The sequence below is a fragment of the Myotis yumanensis genome, unplaced genomic scaffold (genome assembly GCF_028538775.1).
Source record: "Myotis yumanensis isolate MYYU_CA2020_CCGP unplaced genomic scaffold, mMyoYum1.0.hap1 SCAF_7, whole genome shotgun sequence".
NCBI lineage: Eukaryota > Metazoa > Chordata > Mammalia > Chiroptera > Vespertilionidae > Myotis > Myotis yumanensis.
This window is the reverse complement of record NW_027223758.1, coordinates 89,326,533-89,351,735: the sequence shown is the minus strand read 5'-3', so window position 1 is coordinate 89,351,735 and position 25,203 is coordinate 89,326,533. Positions and strand designations below refer to the sequence as shown.

At 41.9% G+C, this 25,203-nt stretch overlaps 1 protein-coding gene across 1 annotated transcript in view; it reads left to right on the top strand.

Annotated features, from left to right (window-relative positions):
- Positions 1 to 9,211: 9,211 nt before the first annotated feature.
- DSG4 (desmoglein 4) overlaps positions 9,212 to 25,203 on the top strand; it is a 35,262-nt gene continuing 19,270 nt past the window's right edge. Inside the window, exons 1-6 of the mRNA XM_070419520.1 lie at positions 9,212 to 9,259; positions 19,541 to 19,576; positions 21,448 to 21,579; positions 23,561 to 23,716; positions 24,059 to 24,203; positions 24,911 to 25,077. Of these exons, the coding sequence (XP_070275621.1) occupies positions 9,212 to 9,259; positions 19,541 to 19,576; positions 21,448 to 21,579; positions 23,561 to 23,716; positions 24,059 to 24,203; positions 24,911 to 25,077 (684 nt within the window). The remainder of the gene's footprint in view (positions 9,260 to 19,540; positions 19,577 to 21,447; positions 21,580 to 23,560; positions 23,717 to 24,058; positions 24,204 to 24,910; positions 25,078 to 25,203) is intronic.

The following is a 25,203-nucleotide window of genomic DNA, read 5'->3' as shown; positions in this document are numbered from 1 at the left end:
CAGTTACCACCATGGGCAACTGAGCCTCAGCCCTCCTGGAGAAAACCCTGGGAACCTGTGCAGATAAACTCACACACTGCAGAGTTAAAGCATCCCACAAATGAGGGAAATTGTGTATTTAGACAAAGCTACCACCAGTTAATAGTTAAGGGCTGCCTCTGGGGACAGAATCTGCTGTGCCTGCTGTACAGACGGGCAAAGTGGCGGTGGCACCAATGAATAGAGAAACACAAGCACCGGCAGTTAGAATTTGGGTGTGTGGGCACAGAAATGATAAGGGAAAAGGGCAAAATATGGAGAGGGCACCGCAGGGTCTGTTACAACCACTGGTATCCTCTGCCCCACGGTCTGGCAAAATATGCAACAAGAAACCTCAGAAGTTTCTGATTTGACAGGTCTTTCTTGAACATTCTGCTGTAAACAGAATGGACATAAGCTAAAATATTGATAGGTTGGGTAATAAAACCCAATGGTATGAAATGGGAAAGTCTTCAGGTCCTCCTTGTAATTAATAATGTACCTTTATGATATTGTGACATTGGTGTTAATTAGATGCGTCTACCCTCAGAGCGTTTAGACATATAATCACTCTCCTCTGATACATGACTGAGCTTTACTGTTACACACTTAGGAGTGACCTTAATAGATAATTGGTTTTGATGTCTATTTACTTTCAGAAAGAAGGGCTAGGAGTCAATTACTAAAGACATCATTTTTATAGGCATAACCCCAATATTTTAATAACATATTTCTAGCCCTCATGACAATTCACTCAATCTCTTAAGACATGTGCTTGCACCTAGCTTATTATAAAGATACACCAAAAATTGTTTTTGTCATTAGTTGGATATGGAACTAATTAAATAACAAATTTTGAATTAATGTTCACTACTCAATTTTTCTAAAATCCATCCTTGCATTGACAGTCTGTGTAAGAACTGAGCCCCCAGATTACATCATATTGCTTGTCAAATTCCCACCATTCCTGATAAAACTTCCTTTTTTGAATTGTTCTTTGGCACAATGATGCCTCTTCTCAACGTATAAGACATATTCTTCTCAATGTATAAGACAATGTGTAAGTAAAATATATGTTCATGATAAATATTCTTAATAAATTATGAGTAGATTTCTTAACTTTATACAAACTATAAAATCCAGAAAGGAAACATCGTACAACATTAAAAGTTCTCTCTATGAAATAGAGAAATAAAATAGTGATGCTCACTATCAACATTGCATTTAACATTTTACCAATGATTCAAAAGTAGAGGGGAAAGATTATAGGGATTGGAAAGAAAGAAACAAAACTATCTTTATTGTCAAATTAAATAATGATGTAGTTAAAATCCAAAAGAATCTTGAATTTTAGTATCAATCAAATTAAAAATAAGAGTGTAGCCAGATGAACTAACAGGACAAACAAAAACTCATAGTTACAGACAACAATATGGTGGTTCCCAGAGGGAAGGAGGTGTAGGTAGAAAAGGGTAAAGGGGGTCAAATATATGGTGACTTTGGGTGGTGAACACAAATGCAATATAAAGATGGTGCATTCTATTATACACTTGAAACCTATATAATTTTATTAACCAATGTCACCCCAATAAATTTAAATTTAAAAAATTTTAAAAGGTAATAAACATTTTTTAAATTTTAATATATTATTCAATATCCATATGAGTTTAGCAAAATTGCTGAATACAAAAATCAAGAGCCAAAATCAATTGTATTTCTATATGAAATAAAATAAATGTCAGAAACTACAATTTAAAAAAATATATCTTATACTAGTACTAAAGAATAAGCCTCAAAAAGGTCTCTGTAAGACCTTAGCAGTGAAAAAATAATAAAACTTTATTAAATAAAACCTAAAATTAATTACTTAAAATATTAAATAAAAGAATGCTCCTTGTTTATATGTTCCAATACATGACTCAAAAGTGTGCAGTCCTAATCACAGTCTCCGTTTGCTTGTGAATCAGGTGATTCTAAAACACACAGGAAATGCTACTGGCCAAATAGCCAGAGCGCTCTAGAATTGAACAAAGCGGGAGAATTTGTTCTATGAGATGTCAAGACTTACTGTAAAGCTATGCATTAAAACAGCTTAGAACTCACATAAGAATAGACAAAAGGAAAAAGAGAGACGAAAAAGAGATGCCCACAGTTATGCACACTGTCTTTTTATTTCTAATGTTTTATTTATTTACACTTTACTTGCACATTAGTTATTTAATGCACAATTCAGATTTATTTTTATTGGTAGTGCAGAAAGCAGTGAAAAGCATACTCTTTTCAAATGAATGTATCAAGACAGTAAGATCCACATATGAAAAATAAAGATGAAATTGATCCCATGCCATTTACAGAAATTATCTTTAGATAACTTTGACACAACCATGAAGGGCAAAATAAGAGTGTAGTCAGATGAACTAACAGGACAAACAAAAACTCATAGTTACAGACAACAATATGGTGGTTCCCAGAGGGAAGGAGGTGTAGGTAGAAAGGTAGAAGGAGGTGTATGTGTGTGAAAGCTTTCTTAAATAAGACACCAGAGCACTAACCATAAAATAAATAAATAATAAACTGATTACTTCAAAAATAAGCAATTCTATTCATTACAAACTATCATTTTAAAAAGAAGACAAGCCACAGAATGAGTGAAAATATTTGCAATACATGTACCCAACACATAGATATGTATGACGTAAAGAACTACAAACTATTTTAAAAGAGAACAATCTAAATAAAAATAGAAAAAACAACTTCAATATGCATTTAACAAAGGAAAAATTCCAAATGATCAAGAAATTTATGCAAAAATATTGAACCCCAAATAATCCGGGAAATGAAAATGAGATACAAGTACCTATCCCACCAATTGGCTAAAATTTAAAGTCTGACAATACTTTTGGGGTCAGTGTTGGTGAGCAAGAATACAGGCTGGCCTCACTTGGACTTTGGACCTTCATAACTATAAGATAATGAACTTGTGTTGTTTTCAGTCACTGGTTTGTAAGAATTTGTTAATACAGCAATAAGGAACTGATAAATAGCAGGACTGTTTATAATAGCCTGTTCTATATAAAAACAAAATCAATCTCTATTGCAAAGAAGATTTTTTAAGTAGAAAATAGTTGTTACATATATGACCAAGGTTAATTTCTCTTACATGTGAACAGTGTTTATAAACCAATAAAGTGTGACACAGTGGGGAAAAGGGAGTAAGTGTTTCACATAAAAAGAAGCAGAAATGGCCCTAGCTGGTTTGGCTCAGTGGATAGAGCATCAGTCTGCGACATATAGGAGGCAGCCAATCAATGATTTCTTTCTCATCATTGATGTTTCCATCTCTCTCTCTACCTCTCCCTTCCTCTCTGAAATCAATAAAAACATATTTCTTTAAAAAAGAAGCAAAAATGGCTAAGCCCCCTCTTCCATGAAGAGATGCTAAACTTACCATATTTTTTAAAAGTCCACATTTACCTGTTGCCATTTTTCCCTGAGCGACCCATAGGCCCAGGTTAATTTTCCTGCCTCAGTAGTTCTTAAACTTCAGTCTGCAATCTCAGAATTACCCAGAAAGCATGTTAAAAATGAACTAATTCAAGGGTCCATCCCCAGATGCTGACTCAGCAAATCTGGGGTCAAGAACCCGCCTTTCCTGCATACCGGACCATATGATATTTGGTGCAATTGAACCAAGAAATATATTTCAAGAAGCACTGCCTAGCTTTTGAGTTTCTCGTTTCTGAATTTCATCCCAAACAACTTCAGCCCAGCCCAGCCCATTCAGAGCATCAAAGGTACCCTCTATCCACATCACGACTTTGCCAAAGAGGGGCACTGCCAAGACCAGCGAAGTAGCCAGGCTGACACCTAAGTGATTACCACCCTGTGGCACTGCTGCCACTGGCGTCATGAGCAGGAGTCATTTGCAAAAATATATTTTTTAAGTAGAAAATAGCTGCCATATATATGGCAGAGATTAATTTCTCTTACATACCAACAATGTTTAAAAATCATTAATAAAGACATCAGTGACACAGGGGGGATAAGTATACAGGAAGTAAGTAATAAGTCTGCAGTAATACACTTTAATTACAACAGCCCGGCTGGTGTGGTTCAGTGGTTGAGCACTGACCTATGAACCAGGAGGTCACAGTTCAAATACCGGTCAGGGCACATGCCCGGGTTGCGGACTTGATCCCCAGTGTGGGGCATGCAGGAAGCAGCCAATCAATGGTTCTCATCATTGATGTTTCTATCTCTATCTCTCCCTCTCCCTTCCTCTCTATCAATAAAAATATATTTAAAATAAAAAAAAACAAAGCTAGAAGCCAGGTAATTCTTTTTGTACTTACTTGAATGACATCCCACAGTGAGGACATACAGTCACAGAGAATCAACAAGGCACCTCTGTCAGGGTGTATGATTTCCAGGCATAAATTAACATCCTTATATTAACAGAACTCTGGAGGAAACTGACATTTAACCTCCATGATTTCTAACACCCACTAAATAACCTTGTGTGCTGGCACCCTTATCTCTACACATAAATTGGCTTTAATGAGGAGACAGGTTGTTTACCTTCAGTGCCATTACCTTAAGGTGAACAGTCAGGCATGTTTGCACAGCAGCTGCTCTAGGTCAAAGCCAAGACAAGCTGTGTTTACCTGCTGTCCATCTCCCGAGGCCCATGCCGATGGAAATCCTTTTGCTTGAGTCAACTACAGAACCTACTTGCCTCCTGCATTTGACAAACATAGTTTAGGTCCATAAATATATTTTAAATTTCCTCTCCTCTAATATGTCCTTGGGTATTTCAATAATATCCATCACTAGTCCTAAACCATCATAATTAGATGGAAAATTTGCCCTAACATTTTGTTCATACTATTTGGCCTGTAGAGATCACATTTCTGTTTTTCAAAAAGAATTTGTACTGCAACGTGTTGAATGAGCTGTCTTGTATGGGATTCCTTTAAAAATATAAGCGTTAGGGCACTTACTATATTTTAGATGGATATGATGTAGAGAATTAAAATGTCCCACTACGGTGGAAGCAGGATGAGACCACATCACAGAAGCACAAGAACAATAATGAAATTCCAAGAGCATCCTTGAAAGTCGACATGCACTTTCCCATGAGCAGATGAAATGCTACTGGTTTGGTAGCAAACACAAACAGGGAAACATAAGCAATAGGACAAAATTCTGCTTGCAGAGCCAGCTATTAAGCTCAATAATTTGATAAACCATAAAATAGGTGTGTGTTTTAAAAAAAAGATAACATTTAGCCATCAATTCTTTTCTATTTTGCCTTCACATATCTAGCCAATATTAGAAAATGGCTTAGTATTTATATAAATTGACTATGAAGCAGGTGGTAGTATACTTTCCCTATCATCAGCACTAATAAACCTCTAAAGTGTATAGGAGAGAAGTTAGAGAGGAGAGATTGAATTAAATAATCTCTAGGCTATGTTCAAATATTAGCATATGTGAAGGCTGGAGCCCCACAAGAGAAACAGAAGTAGCGGCTATTTATCTATCTAAGCTCAGAACCATGATCAAGCTTTGCCTTGAAGAGGGTTTAAATTGAAATCCTGCCCTAACGGGTTTGGTTCAGTGGATAGAGCGTCAGCCTGTGGACTGAAGGGTCCCCTGTTCGATTCCGGTCAAGGATACATGCCTAGTTGCGGGTTCGATCCCCAATAGGGGGCATGCAGGATGTTTCTATCTCTCTCTCCCTCTCTCTTCCTCTCTGAAATAAATAAAAATATATTTTAAAAAAAACAAATTGAAATCCTTGGGGGGTTCTATTTTGGGGACCATCCCACCAACTCTCTCAAGGAGTAGGTATAAGTGAGTGCCAGAGCTTCAAGTGGCAACTTCTCAGTTACTGCAGACTCTACATCTGCTCATGATGGTAATCTCCAGATTTGAATTTGAGGGACCATTGAAATTAGGAGTTATAAATGGAGAACTCTGAAGGAATCACCTAAATGATCAGGTACCTAGTTCTTCTGCTTGTTGTTTCTTTCCTTTGAAACTCATCCTATGAATAGCAACTCAGGTAGATTGAAAATTTTATATTTCAATAGAAATCAACCAATCACAGTACAAACACAAAGGGTGGAAATATCTCCATCTGTTATAGCAAATGAAGAACATTAAGTTTCCCCTTGCGAAAAACAATAACACATAGGGATTTAGACCTGTTTCATTAATTCTCTCAGGCAAATTAAATGATTCTAATTCAACATTAACTGAATAAAACAAAAATAATTTTCTTTAGCTGGCTAAACAATGGTCAACTTTCTGCCCAATGTCTCTTAGTATAATACACTACTGTAAGTTGTCTCTGAGCCTGCTTGGAAGTAGGTATGGAAACAAAACCATCATTAGAGCCACTGACTTCTCCCAGATCCCTTAGTTCCCTCTGAGGCTCTGAATGGCCTATTGTTTCTAGACATAAATCCACTGAAGAATCCCATGTTGGATTTGCCCATTCTCTACTGTTCTGCAGTGACTCCCAGGGCAAGTCTTCCACACGTACACCTGCTTGATGGCCCGGAACATGGTACTAGAAACACTGAAGCTTCTATATATTCTCTTCCATCTTCTCATATTCCCAAAACTTCTATAGATTCCCTGCCAACTTTTCATATTCCCCTTTAGATGCAGACACCAAAAAGAATTGTATGTACGTGAGTCATGATAAACTGGGTGGCACATAGAAAGAGGGGATCAGCCACGTATCTTTTAAGCCTTTTATTTGAGACACGTTGTATTCTCCAGTGTTTCTATAATTCAAATCTTAAGCAGTATTGCTCATTAAATCTCCACAAGATCCAAACCATCTCCATAGCTGTTTGTGGTATCTTTCTAGCGACAGAAATATACACAGTTAGCCAAGGAATACCCCCCACTCACCCACCCAGTGGAAATTCCTACAGTCCTTCTTTATTTTAAAATAAGTCAAAGGATTTATAGAAAAACAAAAGCAACGGCCTCCGTGCAATTACAGCCAATAAGAAGGCCTTCGGTAGGCTGGCCAGGAGAGGACCACGTCACACCACCGGGTGTCTCGGAAACAATCTCAAGCAGCAGCACCCTTTGTACTTCCCACATGCAGAGAAACAACTGGAAAAAGCCGCTGCACCCCGAAGCCCGAAGCTCACTGGCACCACTGATGGGATAGATCTCAATTTCATGCTGTTGTGACCTAGATATAAAAGAAAAGGTTTCTATGGTAGAAACAATTGTCACATTCAAACCTCTGGGTAAAAAGTCATGAAAATGAAAAATGAGGAAAGCTCAGTTGGATATAAAACAGTTATGAAATTTTTTAATGATTTATTTACTCAAGCATAGCTTTCCATAACTCTTGTTTTAAAGACCTATCTAGGATATAATGGAATGGTGGTTTGCTAAACCATCCAGTGAATGTTGCATGTCTGTTAGCATTCTAGATAATCTAGAGAACCACCTAGAGATATATTTAAAATGTGGCCTGGCTGGCATGGCTCAGTGGTTGAGCATCGACCTATGAACCAGAAGGTCAGGGTTCAATTCCCGGTCAAGGCACATGCCCAGGTTGCAGGCTCGATCCCCAGTGTGGGGTGTGCAGGAGGCAACCAATCAATGATTATCTCTCACCATTGATATTTCTCTCTCTCCCTTTCTCTTCCTCTCTGAAATCAATTCAAAAACAAAACATGATACCACACACAAGCTCTATCTGGTCAGCAGAGATATTTTTGAATTGGGCAGATATCCCCAAATATACAAGATTCGGCTTGGGCAGATAGTATATTCAAATACTACCTTTTTGCAACAATTCATTGTTTCCCATTGCTTATATATAATTTCCTTCTCATAAATATCACAACATATAATTCATTTCCCTTTATTTTAAGATACTATGCCAGCCCTCTAATTGCCTTGACTCTTTCCTATTCTCCCAAAAATGTTAAGCTGAGATTCTCAAGACACTAAGTGCTGTTTGGAAGACATTCCATCACTAGAAATAGAGCCCGCCTTGTTCTGAATTGCATGACGGGGTAGTGAAGACAGGGTACAGTCTCCCTTTGAAACGCCCCAACCCACCCATATTAATGATTGCAGACCATTTGACTACATCTCTTTTTATGCTGATTGAGGTTGCTGTGAGCCTGTAATATTTTTTTCATGAGGAAACTATACCCTATTCTCAACCCACACGAATAAAGAGGAAGTGAGAAGGGAAAATGGTTTTCAGAAATACCCAGATGCTACTCTGGTCTTTTTCCCTGAAAATCTCAGGTTTCTGACTTCAGTCTCTTCTTAATAAATATTCATGTGGGCTTAACAAGTGTTCCCATGGATGTACTTTTCTACCAGTGGCGATGCCACAGGAGTGAGCAAACTCTGTACTGTGGTTATCTTAAAGCAATTTAATGTTATGTCATATGGGTTCGACTGTGGATTCAGGGAAAAGGTGCTAAAACAAACATATTAGTGAAGGCAGCCTTTCTTTGTCTTAACCTTATTTTTTCAGAACAACTTTAAAATGAAAGAATGCAGTGTAAGGAGAAGACTTCTTGAGGAGGGAAGAGGAATCGCCTGAATGAAGAGGTGAGTGCTTCGCTCTCCTATCTTTCTCCCCGCCCCACACTTCAGGCCGGGTGCCCTTCACAGGGCCCTGTGCTCAGACGCATTCCTTGAAGTTGGTTTGGTAGTGGACATGTGTGTGTGTAGCCAGTGTGTGTAATTTTGCTTTTACAATGTTGGCAGTAAGAGGCAGCCTACTAATTTTATTCAGCATGATGATAGGCCCTAGCATTTTAATTATTTTTCATGTTGTGAGTAATTTATTATTCATTGGGTATCTTCCCTGTAAATCTTGTCTTCACACTGTAAGATTTTTTCCTTTGGTGCCCAACAAAGGGTTTCATTGCAATAAGAATCAAGGTGTGTCCATGTGCTTACCCGGAGCCCAAACAATGCCAGCCTTCCAGACCAGCCGCGGAGTTTGGGGTGGAGAGACAGAGTCATTCTAGAACATCTCCACTCCTCTGCCCGGGAGAGCAGCGGTAGCACCCATGCCTTCCTAAGGGGCATCTCCAGGCACGTCTTGCTGTGGGCTGAATCCAGCAGCCCGAGGACTAGGACTGAACTCGTATCTCACTGGGGTTTGTGTGCAGAGCAACCCGAAGGCATGGATTGGCTCCTCTTCAGGAACATTCGCCTCTGGATCATTTTCCTGGTAAGTGGAATGTGAGGCCCGGGAAGGAAAGGCAGCCTGACACCTTGTCTGCTCTGTCCCCTGGATGTTCTACATGGGATTTCATCCATTTGGAAACCCTGCCTGCAAAGACAGTTTCCACCTCTGGTGATTTCAGGTCTCGCCAAGCTTGAGGGGCTAAATGCGATAGAGAAGCAGGGCGAGAATCTGGCTGAATTCGCCTTAAACAGAGGCAGAGACATCCTCTAACTCAGATTAAAGGCTAGAACAAACCTAAAATTTACAATCAGGAATCAAGTAATGTACCTATTTTATTAAGTATATTTTATTAAGCATAGTTCTGACACTTCAATCAGACAGACGACTGTCAAAATCCCTGGTGCAAATGGGTTCTAAATTTGAAGGGAAGCAAAGTGAATCCAGCCCATCTCTTTAAAACAGTTATTTCCCTGTGTGTTTCCTTCAAGGTGGAAGAATGGTAGCTAGGTCAAAATTACATTGCAACTAATTATGAAATATTTAAGTCATATGAAATTTTTTTCTGATCAGAAATGGGGAAAAAAAGGAGAAAACCAAGCCCTCAAGAAACCCCTTCTGGATTATTAAAGCATTTCTGTAGTCCAGGGAGGAAACAGTTAGATCATCTATTTCTTTAGAGTAAATGTGACATTTTGTATCTTACTTCCCTCCAACCTCTGGGTGCCAAGGCATGGGGTGCTTTCTCCTCAGGCATCATGCTTCCGGGTGTCCTCCCCTTAAAAGAAGTAAGGCAGCTCCTTGTGCCAGCTCTTAGAGGAACAAAGATAAGGTTGGCCGATTCCCAAACTATTGCCAATTCAATTAGGAAATTCTATTTAAAGGACCAATTAAACTAGGTTAAATTAGATTCCAGTCTATTGATGGGCAAATGACAGAACAATTCAATCTGACTTGTCCATCTCCAAGTTCACTTCTTGTATATACCAAGGAAGAAATTCCTGTGGTTTTCACCCCATCCATAAATTTATCAATTTTTGGCACAAATTAACATGATACAAGAAATGTGTTTCCTTTTTCCTTCTTTGCATTTTTAAGGTAAACCATGTATTTATCTCTTGTCTATTACTTAATAAATAGCTATTTATTAACCACTGATTTTGTGTTGGATACTGTGGTAGGTGCTGGAGACAAAAGGGTGAATGAAACATATTCCTTATTTAAAATAACAGTTAAGAAAAATAAGTGGAAAGATAAGAGAAGTGAATTATTAGAAAATTGCACATATTTTTTTCAAAGTATATAAAGGCAAATAACGTATAGTGGGCTGCACCTCAGTGTCCCAGGAATGTTGGCGGTGGTGCTACGACATGAGTTTGTAAAATGATTCCCGCCCTACTATTAGGAAGGCATTATACAGGACACCTCTGAGCATCAGTTCTAAAAGGCAGAGGAGAGCTGAAGCCAGACAGATGTGGGAATACACCATGTCCAGTTGGTCCAAAAGTAGTGCACAGCCCAAGCTTGGAAGGAACAGTGGTAGAACATTCCATTCTCTGAACTTGGAAGACATATTATTAAACAAGACCATTATGCAAAATAATGATAAACTGAAACAGTACAGATAGAAGTGCACTGCCCTCTTATGAGGATCATCCTTTCCTTGCATTGCTAAAGGAAGCAGAAAGAATCTGATTCCATCTTTCATAGAAATGAAGAATTATTAGCATAGGCCTCTTACAGCACTTCTATGGGGTACCTCCATCTTTGACTCGGATAAACCTTTTGTTTCCTGTAAGGAAAACTGATTGTATGCATCAAGATTTTTGAGGCAACTTCCGGGCACTAAATTTTGCCTCCTAGTCCTTTCTGCCCAGGTATATCCTAAGACAATATTACTTAACTGAAGAGTTAATTTTCTTTTCCTTGATCTTGAAAGAGTATTATATTTCATATTCTTAGAATCTCTTTTTGGTAGTATGGACTTGTTTTCCTTCACATTTTTAGTGTTTTGATACTTAATTTCTCTCCACAGATATTGAAGTATTTGTGTTTCATATCTCATGGTAATTGTAATAGACTTAAGCTCTTTTTGTATTTCTAATAGATCTCTTAAGATATCAACTAATAACTTTTGCAATTAGGACGTAGAGATTTCTAGCATGTGTCAAGATTGGGACAAGTGCAAGAATGTGTAAGGGGAATCAATACACTGTCATGGGTGCTGTAGAAAAGGGGCATTCCTGCTTGTCTTTCATTTCCTGAACTTCAGCTCCGCCCCTTTTTCATTAACTAAATCAAAGGCTCTCTGGGGCATCATTGCAGCTTAGCCCAGGGAGGGTGTGGCGGCCTCTCAGAGACGGACGGGTCTGTGTCATCTGTGTCTGAACCACAGAGAGCACTTTAAACAAGCTTTTGACTGACTTCACCTATAAAAGCTACCCCAACTCTAAGCTACAATAGGCATCTCATTCTCTCATTGAGCCCTTCAGCACCTTCTTCCTAAGGCGCTCTTCATGTCCCTGGGCTGACATGGAGAGGTGAGGTGCAGTCAACACTACACCCAGATGCAGAAGCCCAGATTGAAGCCACGGATTCTCCTCAAGGGGTTGCATAACCTTGGCTAAGGCACCAGCTCCTCGGGGCCTCCCTGTGCCCCAGGGGAGAATGTGTGGTCAGACATCCTGTCGCTAAGTTTCTTCCCAGACGGAAACTCTGAGACTCTACAATGGTCTCCATTGAATAGCTGTGTAGATAGAAGTTCAGGTCTGACTCGCAAACATTATTTTCATAACTTCAATTGGAGAACTTAAAGATTTAGGCAACACTATGGAGTGTGTAAGTTTACTAGGGAGGAATCACTTAAGGCAGAACAGTTATTAGCTATTCGAGGCTTGTATTTTATTGCATGGATAAGGTCATACAAACAGCCACGTAGCTGTTATCAGATAAGATGTTTTGTGCACAGATGGTGATCATTCATGCTATGCATAAGATGTTAAGCTTTCAATTAAATGTTCTGATTCTTGGAAAGTAAAGAAGGTAGGTGGCTACATATATACTAGTAGATGTTCTCTACTATAAGCTGACAACAGGCATCAAAATTGATCAACATATTTAGAACTAACCTAGCCACTTATCAGGTTAGTTCTCAGATAAAACACTGTGATTCTGACAGGTGAAACAGAAATTTGTATTTATTTATTTTACTTTCAGTCAAATTTCTAGAAGTGGAGGCTGATGACAAACAATCTTATCTGATGTGGTTTTTTTTGGTTGTACGAAACAGAATGCATTAGATAGCATGAAATGACCGGTTCCAAGACTGCTGGTTACAGACATTACTGATGACCTCATCACACCAAGGGTTATATAGAAGCAAATCTCACCTCTGGTGTTTCTTTGTTGGTGTGACTAAGGAATTACAACATATATTTGAACCAAGTGGACAGACTTACAGTGTGGCCTTCAGGTCTCTGCAGAGTGCATGATGGACTAAAAGAAGCTCTGTATGCCAAGAGATCCTCAGTGTTATTGTCGTCTCAGGCCCTAGAACTTCAATGCAGTGCTGCCAAAACATTTGTTTCTAGAACTGTAGCATGAAGATGCTGCTCTGAGGCTCTAGATGCGCCCTTCCTTTCCTCTTTTTAGGGGGTTGCTTTCTGAGAGGACTTCTTGCTGATAAGTAGATAGTCCCCAACTCCTTTCTAGTCCCGAGTCTCCAGGGAGGAGCTCCTTACAAAGCAGTGAGCCTGGGCTGCAGCTGTGTTCCCCTCCCTTCCCCAGGTGGAATGGAGGTGGGATCCCTCACTCAGGAGAGCAGCTGTGACAGGGAGTGTGAAGGGAGTGGCTGGTGAAACTTCCCGGGATCCCCAGCCTGGGAAACATCTGCCCTCCCTTCCACACCGAAAATTACACACTTACCAACTAAAATGCCACTCCTGGCTCTACCTTCCATTATAAACAAAAGTGGTATAATTAGGCCTGAACTTGGCATGTCTGCCGGAGCCCCATGAGAATGGTGATTGCTTTACTCAATTACTTTTACAAGTATTATTCAGGGGAGAACTGCTTATTAATAAGGTACTGGGTGTGCAAAGGACGGTGAAAACTGACTTCAAAAAGGTGGCACAGAGATGGAAATAGGCCTGTTCAGTAGCTGCTACGTGAGATACACTCAGGAGGTAAGAGAATAGTATGTCTCCTAATACTGCAATAAGCACATGTAATGACTTAGATTCTACATATCTCATATAAAATCATCATCTCTCTCTAGGACAGCGGTTCTCAACCTGTGGGTCGAGACCCCTTTGGCGGTTGAACAACCCCTTTCACAGGGGTCACCTCAGACCATCCTGCATATCAGATATTTACATTACAATTCATAACAGTAGCAACATTACAGTTATGAAGTAGCAACGAAAATAATTTTATGGTTGGGTCACAACATGAGGAACCGTATTTAAAGGGCCAGAAGGTTGAGAACCACTGCTCTAGGAGGAGGTATTAAAAAAGATAGTTAGGCACAGAAAAACTTCAGCAATTTGCCAGAAGTTGGATGGCTATAGCATATTGGCTATTATTCTCCCTAGAATGTATATATACCATACCAGGTCAGAAATTATCTTGCACACAAAGGACAGTGCCCGTCACATAACATTTTATCAATGAAATCTTTTGAATGAATGAGTGAATGAATGGATTCTGTTTCCAATTTACCTTTCTTGCCAAGGCACTTCACCACATTTCCCACCTACATGCTTATAGCAACTCAATGTGGGTAGTGAACTTCCAAGTGAGCTTGAGGGCTTGAAATTGAGACGCCAAAAGAGTTGGTTCTCCTCCCTCCCTGCAGGCGGTGGAAACACCTCTGGATCCCATCTTTCACTGCATTCCCATTTCACCACGCCGCACTCGCAAGGCATTTTATAGCTAGCAAGGTTGTTTCACGCGTGTAACACTCCTGAAGGTATTTAGAAGCAGCTCCGTGTTACAAAGACATTTTCAAAGCCTGGCTGATGCAGACAGCCCAGAGCCGCATGTCCAGAGCTCTCCATGGTCCCAGAGGTGACTACTTTGGGCCAACGCTGCACCCTGCACGCGCTTCTTCTGCAATGTCTATGACATCCCATATCTTTTCTTGTTTATCTGCTGTCCTCCCTCTTTTACCGTGTGATTCCTTTCTGGGCAGGTACTCCGTCCTAGTCTTCATCATATTCTCGGAGATGAGCACAAATACATACACGTTACCTTTGTGGGCACTTTTCTTTGCCAGGAAAAGTCCTACTGCAGTTACTTTAGTTTATGTAATTCATTGTAAGGACATCCACAGGGAAAGGAAGACAGGGAACCCTCTCCCCAGCGAGGCCACAGAGGCTGTGACCACTCCGGGTACCAGCATCTCTCAGGGCTGATCTGCTCCCTCCCTGCAGTGCCTCTGCCTCTTTCCAGTCTCCACGCCCGTGACGGGGTCAGTCCGTGTCATGCACTATGTTGTAGCCGGGCTCTCAGGCCAAGCCCCATCCTCAGATGGTACGGACCAGCAGAAGCTCTAAAAGGCGCCTTTGAAAGGCAAGGGATACCTGCATTTACCCAGGAACGCTATTCTGCAGCTTCACGGAGGTTCGTGCAGCTAAGGCGGTGCAACTTCGGAAGATGATGTCACCAAGTTTCTTCCGCACACCCGTTCCCAGCGGTTCCTGGGGAGTGGAGCCTCCTGACAGGGCTCCTGGTTTCACGGGCCGAGAATAAAACCAGCCCAGTTTATTCAGTGAGACCTGCCAGAAAGGGAGGCGGTGTGGAGGGCTGGGCTGCTGGCACCCTCATCGGTAGGGCCAGCTAAGCAGAACGCAGAAATGCCAGAATGTATGTAGCACACAGGCTCCCTGGCAGAGCACTGCAATCAGCCCCCCTTCTCTCCTCCCCCCCCCCCACCACCTCCCTGAGTAACACCAGGGACAGCAATGGAGGGGAAAGAGCTTAGACTCGGAATCTCAGGGCTGGATGTTGCTATCCTTCTGTTCACAGGGGTTCTGTAGAGAGGACAAGAGGAAGGTCAAATGAACTCAAAGCACTTCCTTTATTCTTTCAAACTGAGCACTAATCTGTTTGATGTGGTTAATTTCTTTCTTTTTTCTTTTTTTCCCTTCAAGGCAGAAGCATTTAATTATTATTTTTATTAAAGTCTAGTTGGCATACAATATTATATTCGTTTCATTGTGCAACGTAGTGATTTAGCGTTTATATAATTGATGATGTGCTCACCACACTGAGTCTAGTAACCGCCTGTCACCGGGCAGCTATCACACTCATTGATGATATTCCCCTGCGCCCTTCTCACCCATCCCTCCATTCACCACCATCACCACCACCACCCCCACCCCCCCGGCCTCCCTCTAGAAGTGCTGAGGCCAGTCCCAAGCTTTCACAGTGACTGACTGGTACTCTTCTATGTGAGGATGTGCTGTGAGTACACCCTCTGATGCACGGAGGAAAACTCTTCTGTATCTTCTTTCCTCTTTATAGACCTAGTACTTTCACATGTTTACTCTCCTTAGATCAGAACCTGAATCAGAGAGAGGGTAGGGGACTGATCCAAGGTCACATCTGCCAAACAGAGTCAAGACTCATACTCAGTTCTTCTGCTCCCAAGCCTAAAGTAGTCGTGTCTATAGCTCGTTGCTTTTAATAAAGCTAATCCATAATTTAGGACTATATATCCACTTTAAGATATAGATTATCTGACTTAGAAACATACACCAATTTAAAAGAACTATGACAATAGTCTTCAAACTGGAGCACAGATAGCCCTGACATACATAAGCACTTCAAAGGTACACATGTACAGTAGTTTTAAAGGAATCACTTACTAGATACACAGCTTCCACATGTATATTATTTGCATAAGTCATTCTGTTGAAGGATCGAGCTGGTTCTCCTCTCCCAAATATGTCTGTCTGTCTATCCATCTATATCCCCCTCCCTCCCTTCCACTCTCTCTGAAAAGCAATGGAAAAACATGTCCTCAGGAGAAGATAACAAAAATATTTTTTTAAATGTATGATGTCTACATGTACTCCTTGACATGAAACTTTACCATGATAATAACTGAGTGGAAGAGATTACTAAATTGTGCTGATAATATCATTTATTTGGGGCTAAAAAATTATAATTTGTCGCCCTGACCAGTTTGGCTCAGTGGAGAGAGCGTCAGTCTGCGGACTGAAAGGTCCCAGGTTCGATTCCGGTCAAGGGCATGTACCTTGGTTGCGGGCACATGCCCAGTAGGGGGTGTGCACGAGGCAGCTGATCGATGTTTCTCTCTCATTGATGTTTCTAACTCTCTATCCCTCTCCCTTCCTCTCTGTGAAAAATCAATAAAATATCTTTTTAAAAAACTGCTGAAAGAATGAATGAATACAAAAAAATTATAATTTGTCTAAGTATGTGTTTTTGAAAAGGACAAATTCTAAATTTCTCCAAATATTAACAATGATGATCTCCAAGTGGTCAGATTCTATGTGATTTTTACTTTTCCTTATACTTTCCAGAATTATCTACTTTTCTAACCAAAAGAATATCTAAACCCCAATGGCAATATTTATTACGAAATAAAATACCCTATGCCACTAAATAAGACCATCTGCTATTAAACATTGAATTTCTTTTCCTGGTGTAGCTATTTTACTAATGTCTAATAAATTTACACATGAGGGAGAAAAAGAGTGAAGTGCAAACACTGGGCCCTGATGCCACATTTCTCATCGCCGATTTTCCCCCTTCTTCTGGGCTCAGCTGTCCTTCCAAATCCCCACCCATACCCTTCACCTTCTCTTATCCCCCCCCCCCCCCCACATCTGCGAAATCTGCTTTGCACCCACTCCACCTGGTCCAGGGTCTCCCTCATCTCAGTCCACTGGAGTTGCCTGGTTTTACTCTGCTCCCTGGCTCTCTGGACCTCGCAGTAGTAGCTCATCACCTCCCCAGTCCCCACTCTACCTTGACAGCAACCTCCAATCCGGGACAGCCCTCACATTCCTCTCCTCGCACAGCAGGTCCCCGAGCTCCACTAGAAAAGGAGCAGGACAGACTTCCCAAGCCAACTGGTCCTCAAACTGGCCGTCCGCTACGGGATAACAGATTATTTTCTCTATTTCTCATTTTCTGTGCCCGAGTGTTCCCTCACTCAGGAATGCTGGGTGAGCCTGCTGCTGCTCTCTAATTCGTGGCATTTTGTTGGTTTCCTGTCACTTCTCTTTTGAGAGTCTCCTCTGCCCGCCCCCACTCCCCCGCCTTCCCCATCTCTGCTCACTCCGATTCGGAAAAGCCATGTAAAAGTTATCCTGCTCTTACACCTCACAATGCTCTTCTCTCTTCATAGTGTCCTCTGGCCTGTTTCAGAGGAAGAGATTGTCTTCTTCATGACCAGGCTCCTCCTTGCACTGTTATTGTTTCCTTTTTATTGACTGTATTGGATGACACCCGTTAACAAAACCATACGGGCTGCAGGCGCACAGCTCCACAAGCACTACCTGTACTGTGTGCTCACCACCCGCTGCCCTGCACTGTGATTAACCACTCCCATGCTCTTAGATTACACTTGTAGCTCCTTGATTCCCACCTCCCCCTCCCCTCCCATTCCCTCAACTCCATCTACCATTCTTTCTCCACAAACCCCTTTTCCTCTCCCTGTGGACTGCATATTTGGTCATGGTTCCCCAACCTAAAAAATATGTCTTGATTTCATTAACTCCTCAAATTGCATCATCTCTCTCACGTCTTTTAACTCCTAACTTGAAAATGTCGTGTATGGTTGCTATTTCCACTTTCTCAACAGTTTGTTCCTTGACCCCTGCAATCTGACTGATGCCACTTGCACAAGTTCGCGCTGACTGCCTGCGCAAACCCCCAGGAAGTCTCGGTTCCCAATCTCCTTGACCTTGCTACGGGACATGAACCATTAAGTAGTTCCTCTTCAGCTGACTTCTTATCCCTGCCTGCCACTATCCTGCCTCTTTTCTGGCTACTTCTTCTCCATCTGCATCTCTTTTTTCTGAATTCAGCCTGCTGACCAACCCTCCACCAAACCCACAACCACAACCACAAGCACAGCCACCACAACCACCGCCACTGCCACTTCTGACCTTTTTGTGTGGACAAAATCTGCCCTGCACCCACAAACCTGGTCCCTCAACCTCTCTATTCTCTGCTTAGATTTCTTTCTTCTGTCCCCTGCACTAATATAAGCATTTCCTGTAAGAGTCTGTTCTCTGCCTACTTTATTGATCCTCTCAAACTTTTTAATGGAATACCCTCACCTCCTGCAACTTGAAATAGCACTCCTGGTCAGATAAATTTCCACTTCTTCATCTTTTATGTCTATCCCAAATTTTAGAAGTAATAAGATTAACTAATTAATGAATGAATGAAAACTTCGGTATCATCTCCCTGCAGGGACCCTCTCCTGTTGAATTCTCTGTTTTTATTAAAAGTACCCTATTGTCCCAATAAGCCAACTTAACTCACATCCTCCCCTTGTACCCACAATCTACACGTCCTGTTGGTTCCTTGGCAATGTCTCCATTCTCTCTCCTTTCCAGTCAGCCCTATGTTCATGTTCTAACTGTGTCTTACCCAGCAACTGCTCATTCTTAAGTGTCTGGACTTCAAGTACTTTTCCCTTGTAACCAACCCTTCATATTGATGATATGTTTTTAAAACGGTGTTATTGTCAAACCCTGTATTTTATTCAATGAAGCCCACACTCCCTAGTTTGGCTTATAAAGCACTTCATGATCTGCCTCCAACCTGACATTCCTAACCTTGTCTCCCGTGTCTCCTCGCTATTTCCTCTTCTTTCCAGCTGATAATATTACTTCCCATTCCTGGAGCATCCTGGGAAACTTAGAGGATCCCCTTAACCTGTGTTCGTGTTTTATTCTGCTGAAAAATTGTCCCCATCAATTTCTCTCATCAAAGTAGCTTCATCCTGCAGCCCCTTTCACACCCCCTCTCTCCTCTGCGGCCTCCCTGGAACTCACTGGGTAACCTGAGCTGTCTGCTTTTCCTTCCACTGAGCCCCTGGGTGCCCTGCTGAGGCACATACCCTAACTTTCCTGAGGTTATGTGTTTGCTTCCTTAAAAGTTTAAAAGCCTTTGTGGGGAAAAATCTGTGCTATTAATTTTGTGTTACCCATGTTTATTCTATATCACTAGCAAAATGTGTATTTAAGAAATGAATTAATCAGGGAACATTGTCAATAATTTCATGACTCGACTTCCTTTAAACTATGCAAATTTATGCTAATGCTATATCTTCTATAACAGGTGGTGCTGGAAGTAAACAGTGAATTTATTGTTGAGGTAAGGTATAATGATTAAAACTACCTTCTCGATTTAGAATGGAAAGAAAAACTGATTCATGTAATGCATATTATATCAAAAAATCAGAATATTTGAAAACAGTGATATTTGAAAGCCATAATTTTAAATGTCCATGCTTTCAGGCAAGGTTTGTGACAGGTCAGCATCATAGTAACTCCTACTGATCAAACTATACTAGTAGTTTGTTTATGTTTCCCAACCTAAGGCAAAGCAAAAGAAGCAAAGTAACACGTTAGAATGGGAAGAGGAGTTTTAGACAATTACATCAGCATAATTGTATGGTCCATCAATGAGGAAAAAATACAAAAGCAAAAGTATCTGAAACCATAGAACCCAGGACCATTTAGAATGGGACTGGGAAAGTAAAGTTATCTTCTCTGGGAGGACTTTATTATAGCGGTTACATTTTCATTCTGATAATATCAAATAATGGGAGAAAATATAATAACTGTGTGATCTCTGTTGACAAAATAGACAATAGGTGGTACATTTTAGGAAGTTCCATCAAAATGGAGAAAAATGTAAGTGCTTTGGTTCCTGAAAATATAAGCTCCATTCGCATGGAAAGCTCCTCCCCCCAAAGTAGTAATTAAATGAAGCCTTAGCTAAAACAAACATACAATTATCTATGTCTCAACAAGTACATAAAGAGTTACAAGAATATATATGTGTGTGTGTGCATGTTTATACATATACACAAAAATGTTCATGCATGTAGTAACATTGCTAAAGTCTTTAATAGTATAAAACTCTTAAACAGCCTCCAACGACAGCAATGAAGACCATAAAAACACATAGCAAGCAGAGACTCTGAAAACACAGAGACAGCACTGAGAATCCATACAGGTGTCCATGGGATGATGGTGGTTACCATCATTGCAGTTAAAACATCCTTCTGATCTGCAACAATCTATCTGGATACATAGCCAGAGTGGGGTCCTTACCAACAGAAAGCAGCACCCTTCCTCTCTTTGAGTCAAGTACACTCACCAGCACAACCTCCCAGGGCTGCACTCACCTGGAGCAGCTGAAAGCTGTTAACCTCTGGAGACCAGACAGCCTGGTCAGAGCTCCATGGAGGGTGAGGTGGGCAAGGTCCCTACCTACTGAAACATTTGGTCCTGCCCACCATAGCCACTGACACATCTGTCCACACCAAGCGGTCCTTACAATGTGGTCTTACCCAGAACATCCCTGAGCATATGTGGTCCATGCCAACTGGATCTCGATATGTGGTCCTGTCCAAACTTAGGAAACACCCCTGGGTTCCAACAGCCCCTAACACTTACTTATGCTGTTGGTTTACAGGATTAATACATAAAGTATTATCATGTTTTATTAGTCCATTTACTATGTTGTGGCTGCATTGCCCATAATAACCCTCTTGCCTTGGCAGCCCAGCTGGCACTGGCACGTGGGGGAAGGTAGATGGGTCAGCTTAGACGCCCCCAGGAATGCTTTTGGACCGACCAGGCCAAATATCAAGGACCTTATGGCATAAGCCCAATGTCTCCATGGATGCTTTGGACCAATGTCTGCTAATCAGTGGACAGATTGAAAGAAGAAAGACCACATACGCCATATTATCCAATAGAATATTATGAGCTCCACACTTAGCCAACAAAATGTGTTTCATAGAATCATACAGTTAGCAGTGAGACGATTCCAGAAAGAAGTTGCTGCTGAGGCTGCCCAAGCCCCACCCACCTAGAGGAGTAAGGTGGTAAAAACACTTTTTGTTCCTCAAATTCAATGCTGTGGCTTCTTCTGGGTGTTCCTCACCGTGCTGAGCAGATGTCCTTGTGAAGGAAAACTGCCCTGACACTGCGATGTGCCTGCTTCCGCTCCAGGTGAAAGAACTGGACGTGGAAAAGGGCACGACCAAGTGGCAAACTGTCAGGAGACAGAAGCGCGAATGGATCAAGTTCGCGGCGGCATGTCGAGAAGGAGAGGACAACTCCAAGCGGAACCCCATCGCCAGGGTAAGTGATGCATCACGGGTCGCCCTGCGCCCAGACCGCAGGCCCTGGAGGGCGGGCAGTCTCAGCATCCCAGGCCCTGCAGGCTTCACTGCTCCACTGGCACCGCGGGAGCTGGCGTGGGGGGAGGGGGGAGCAGAGGAGGGAGGCGCTGGGGGTTGCCTGCCTGGGCTGTGGAGGCCCCCTTTGCCTCTCACGTTCTGGGGGCTGCTACAGAGCAGAGGCGCCTGAGTGATCAGGGAGAGACCTGGGTCTCCAGCACCACTGGGCTCTGTCTGTCCATCTGCGGCTCCTCCTCACCTGCCCGCTCTAGGACATGTCTGCATGCACATGTCTGCTTCTCCTCACCCGCCCGCTCTAGGACATGTCTGCCTACACATGTCTGCCTCTCCTTACCCGCCCGCTCTAGGACATGCCTGCATACACATGTCTGCTTCTCCTCACCCGCCCGCTCTAGGACATGTCTGCACACACATGTCTGCTTCTCCTCACCCGCCCGCTCTAGGACATGTCTGCATGCACATGTCTGCTTCTCCTCACCCGCCCGTTCTAGGACATGTCTGCATACACATGTCTGCTTCTCCTCACCCGCCCGCTCTAGGACATGCCTGCATACACATGTCTGCTTCTCCTCACCCGCCCGCTCTAGGACATGTCTGCATGCACATGTCTGCTTCTCCTCACCTGCCCGCTCTAGGACATGCCTGCATACACATGTCTGTCTCTCCTCACCCGCCCGCTCTAGGACATGCCTGCATACACCAACATTCTCCTGACCAGCCGGCAGTCTCACTAGATCCAGAAGCTCGGAGAGCCTAAACGCTATTTCAGAGTGGCTCTCAATAAGGAAGGAGCGCTGAGGAAGAATGTGTCATAAGTTGATCCGTGAAGGGCAGGATCCTTGTGAACAGCTTCGCTAGCTCTTTCTAGGCCTCTTGGCCTTGGGCCACTACTGCAATCAAGGGTAGTGGTTTATCAGAACTCCTTCCGTAAAGCTTTACATCAACTACAGGAAGCAGCAGCAGTGACATTACAGATATAATCTCAGCTCAAGAAAAGAGATCTATTCTCTCTCAGATGTTTTCAAAGTTTTGGAAAGCTTTTAAATTGATATGGTTCCCATTCAACTCACATTTACAGCTTTATATCACCCGCTGGTATTGTATATTCTCTCCTTTATGTTTGCATTTGAGGGATTTCCTGGATTGTCGTTTACATAAATAAGATCTTTGCACTAGAGCGGAGCTCATCCAAGTTGCATTTCTAGCTGCCTTTACTTAGTTGTGGATATGTGGGTAACAAGTCTTAGTACTTTATTGAGTGTTCTCATCTTTAGTATATAGGTTAGATTTCCAATTTTAAACTACCTTTGTTTAAATTTATGAGCCACAGATGTAAACCTATGAAAACATAATCTAGATGGCAGAATATGTGTCATAAACTGTTTGGCAGGTGAGTGATATGGTAGGTTTTGACTTACAAAATTATTGCCAATATCTCTAAACACTGTATTTCTCTTCTGATTTTCTTAATTCAAACGATCTACCATTTTGATTGAATCTCAAATCCAAGTCTAAGCAAAGTACATATTAATACAACATAGTCTTCTTACAACATAGTAAAGATTCTGAGTTATTCTGTTAAACACTTCCTCTATGTGCAAAACAAATCAAGAGACATGAACAACGTAACGTTAATAATAACAAATCTAGCATCAGACGTGGGTGTGCCCTATGTCAGTCATGGGGTGGGGAGTATACACGTTACCTCATACAATCCCCCCAACAAGCCTGGGACATAAGTTGTATTATCCCATTACAAACCAGTACTTGACAAAATTAAGTGCATTTTCCAAGGTCACACAAGCCTGTGTCACGGTGCCAGGTTTCAATATAAGACCTATCTGGCTGCAGAGCCTTTCCCTCCTCGTTCCACCACCCTGTGAAGTTCATATCCGCCCTAAATCCTTGCCGCTTTCTCATAGATCCGATCAGACTGCGAAGTGAGCCAGAAGATTACGTACCGCATCTCTGGGGTAGGCATTGATCGGCCACCATACGGAGTGTTCGCCATTAATCCTCAGACGGGGGAAATTAACATCACCTCCGTGGTGGACAGAGAGATAACTCCACTTTTCCTGGTAAGTCACAGCAGTGTGCTTTGATTTACACGTGTTATTTTTCATGCCCTAAAAAAATTTCATCCCAGGAATGCCTACTTCTGATAAAACACGGTAGAATGAAACTGAATAAAGGGCTTGAGGAGGTAGGAAGAGTATGAAAATAGATTACGGTTCAGAATTCTCTGGTGTATTATATAAGCACATGATCAAATGTCTTGACAATATTTAAATTACTAGACTGTAAAAGTAGTCTCAATTGTCTGAGAACATTGTTTCTCTGCACGTTTCCTTATATATTTTCAAGCACGTAACTGAATTTCCTTTGGTGGAGAAAGACGGGTTTTTTCCAACTTTCCACAGATCTATTGCCGGGCTCTGAATGCACGGGGTGAAGACTTAGAAAGGCCTCTTGAGCTTAGAGTCAAAGTTATGGACATAAATGACAACCCTCCAGTCTTTACACAAAATGTGTACACAGGCAGCATTGAAGAAAACAGCGATGCGAGTGAGTAGACCAATCTCCTTCTCTGCATTGTGCCACTTCTATTCCTCTTGGACAAAGCTTTAGGAGATTGAAATATAAGTAATTTAAAGCATTTAAGGAATGCAAGTACTTTATAAAGTGTTTTAAGAAGCAAATCACTATGATTTTTGTCCTTAATGGTGTAGCTAAAGTTATAGTAAGACAGGGTGGGCAAAAGTAGGTTCATAGGTGTGAGTACGTGAAACACAGTTTATTCTTATATTATTAGTTATTAGTTACAGTGCACAGATTTGTGCATCAGTGGTGTCCCTCAGCGTAACCTGTGGGGATCTGTGGAGGAGCTGATCCTGCCCATCCCAGCCCCACTCATCCCAGTCAGCTGAGCAGCACTCCCACTGTGGGAGCGCACTGACCACCAGGGCAAGCTCCTGCATTGAGTGTCTGCTCCCTGGTGGTCAGTGAGCATCACAGCGACTGGTCGACCAGTCAAGCGGTCAACGGGTCAAGTGGTCGACAGGTCACTTAACGTTTTTATATAGAGAGATTATATGACTGTCTATACAAACAACTGTAAACCCACTTTTGCCCCACCCTGTCCATGCTCATGGATAACTAGAAGAGAGAGCCAGCAGGAGAAGGCCAACCAATCTTTCTTCCTTTGCCTGCTGATTTACCAAATTGATTTTAACAGAGTCCCCAACACTCTCCATCTCCATCTTCATTTCTAGACACACTGGTAGTGAAGTTAAGTGCCACCGATGCAGATGAAGACAATCACCTGAACTCTAAAATCGCCTACAAGATCATCTCTCAGGAGCCAGCAGGTGCACCAATGTTCATCCTGAACAGGTACACCGGCGAGGTCCGCACCATGTCCAGCTTCCTCGACAGAGAGGTAAAGCTTTCTGAGAATGAATGCGAAGAAACAAAGGATACAGTTTTGAAAATACGGAGATGAAATAATGCATGTATGCCCTTCGTCCAGTGTAAAGGGGGGGAAGAAAAAAGAATCCAAACATTA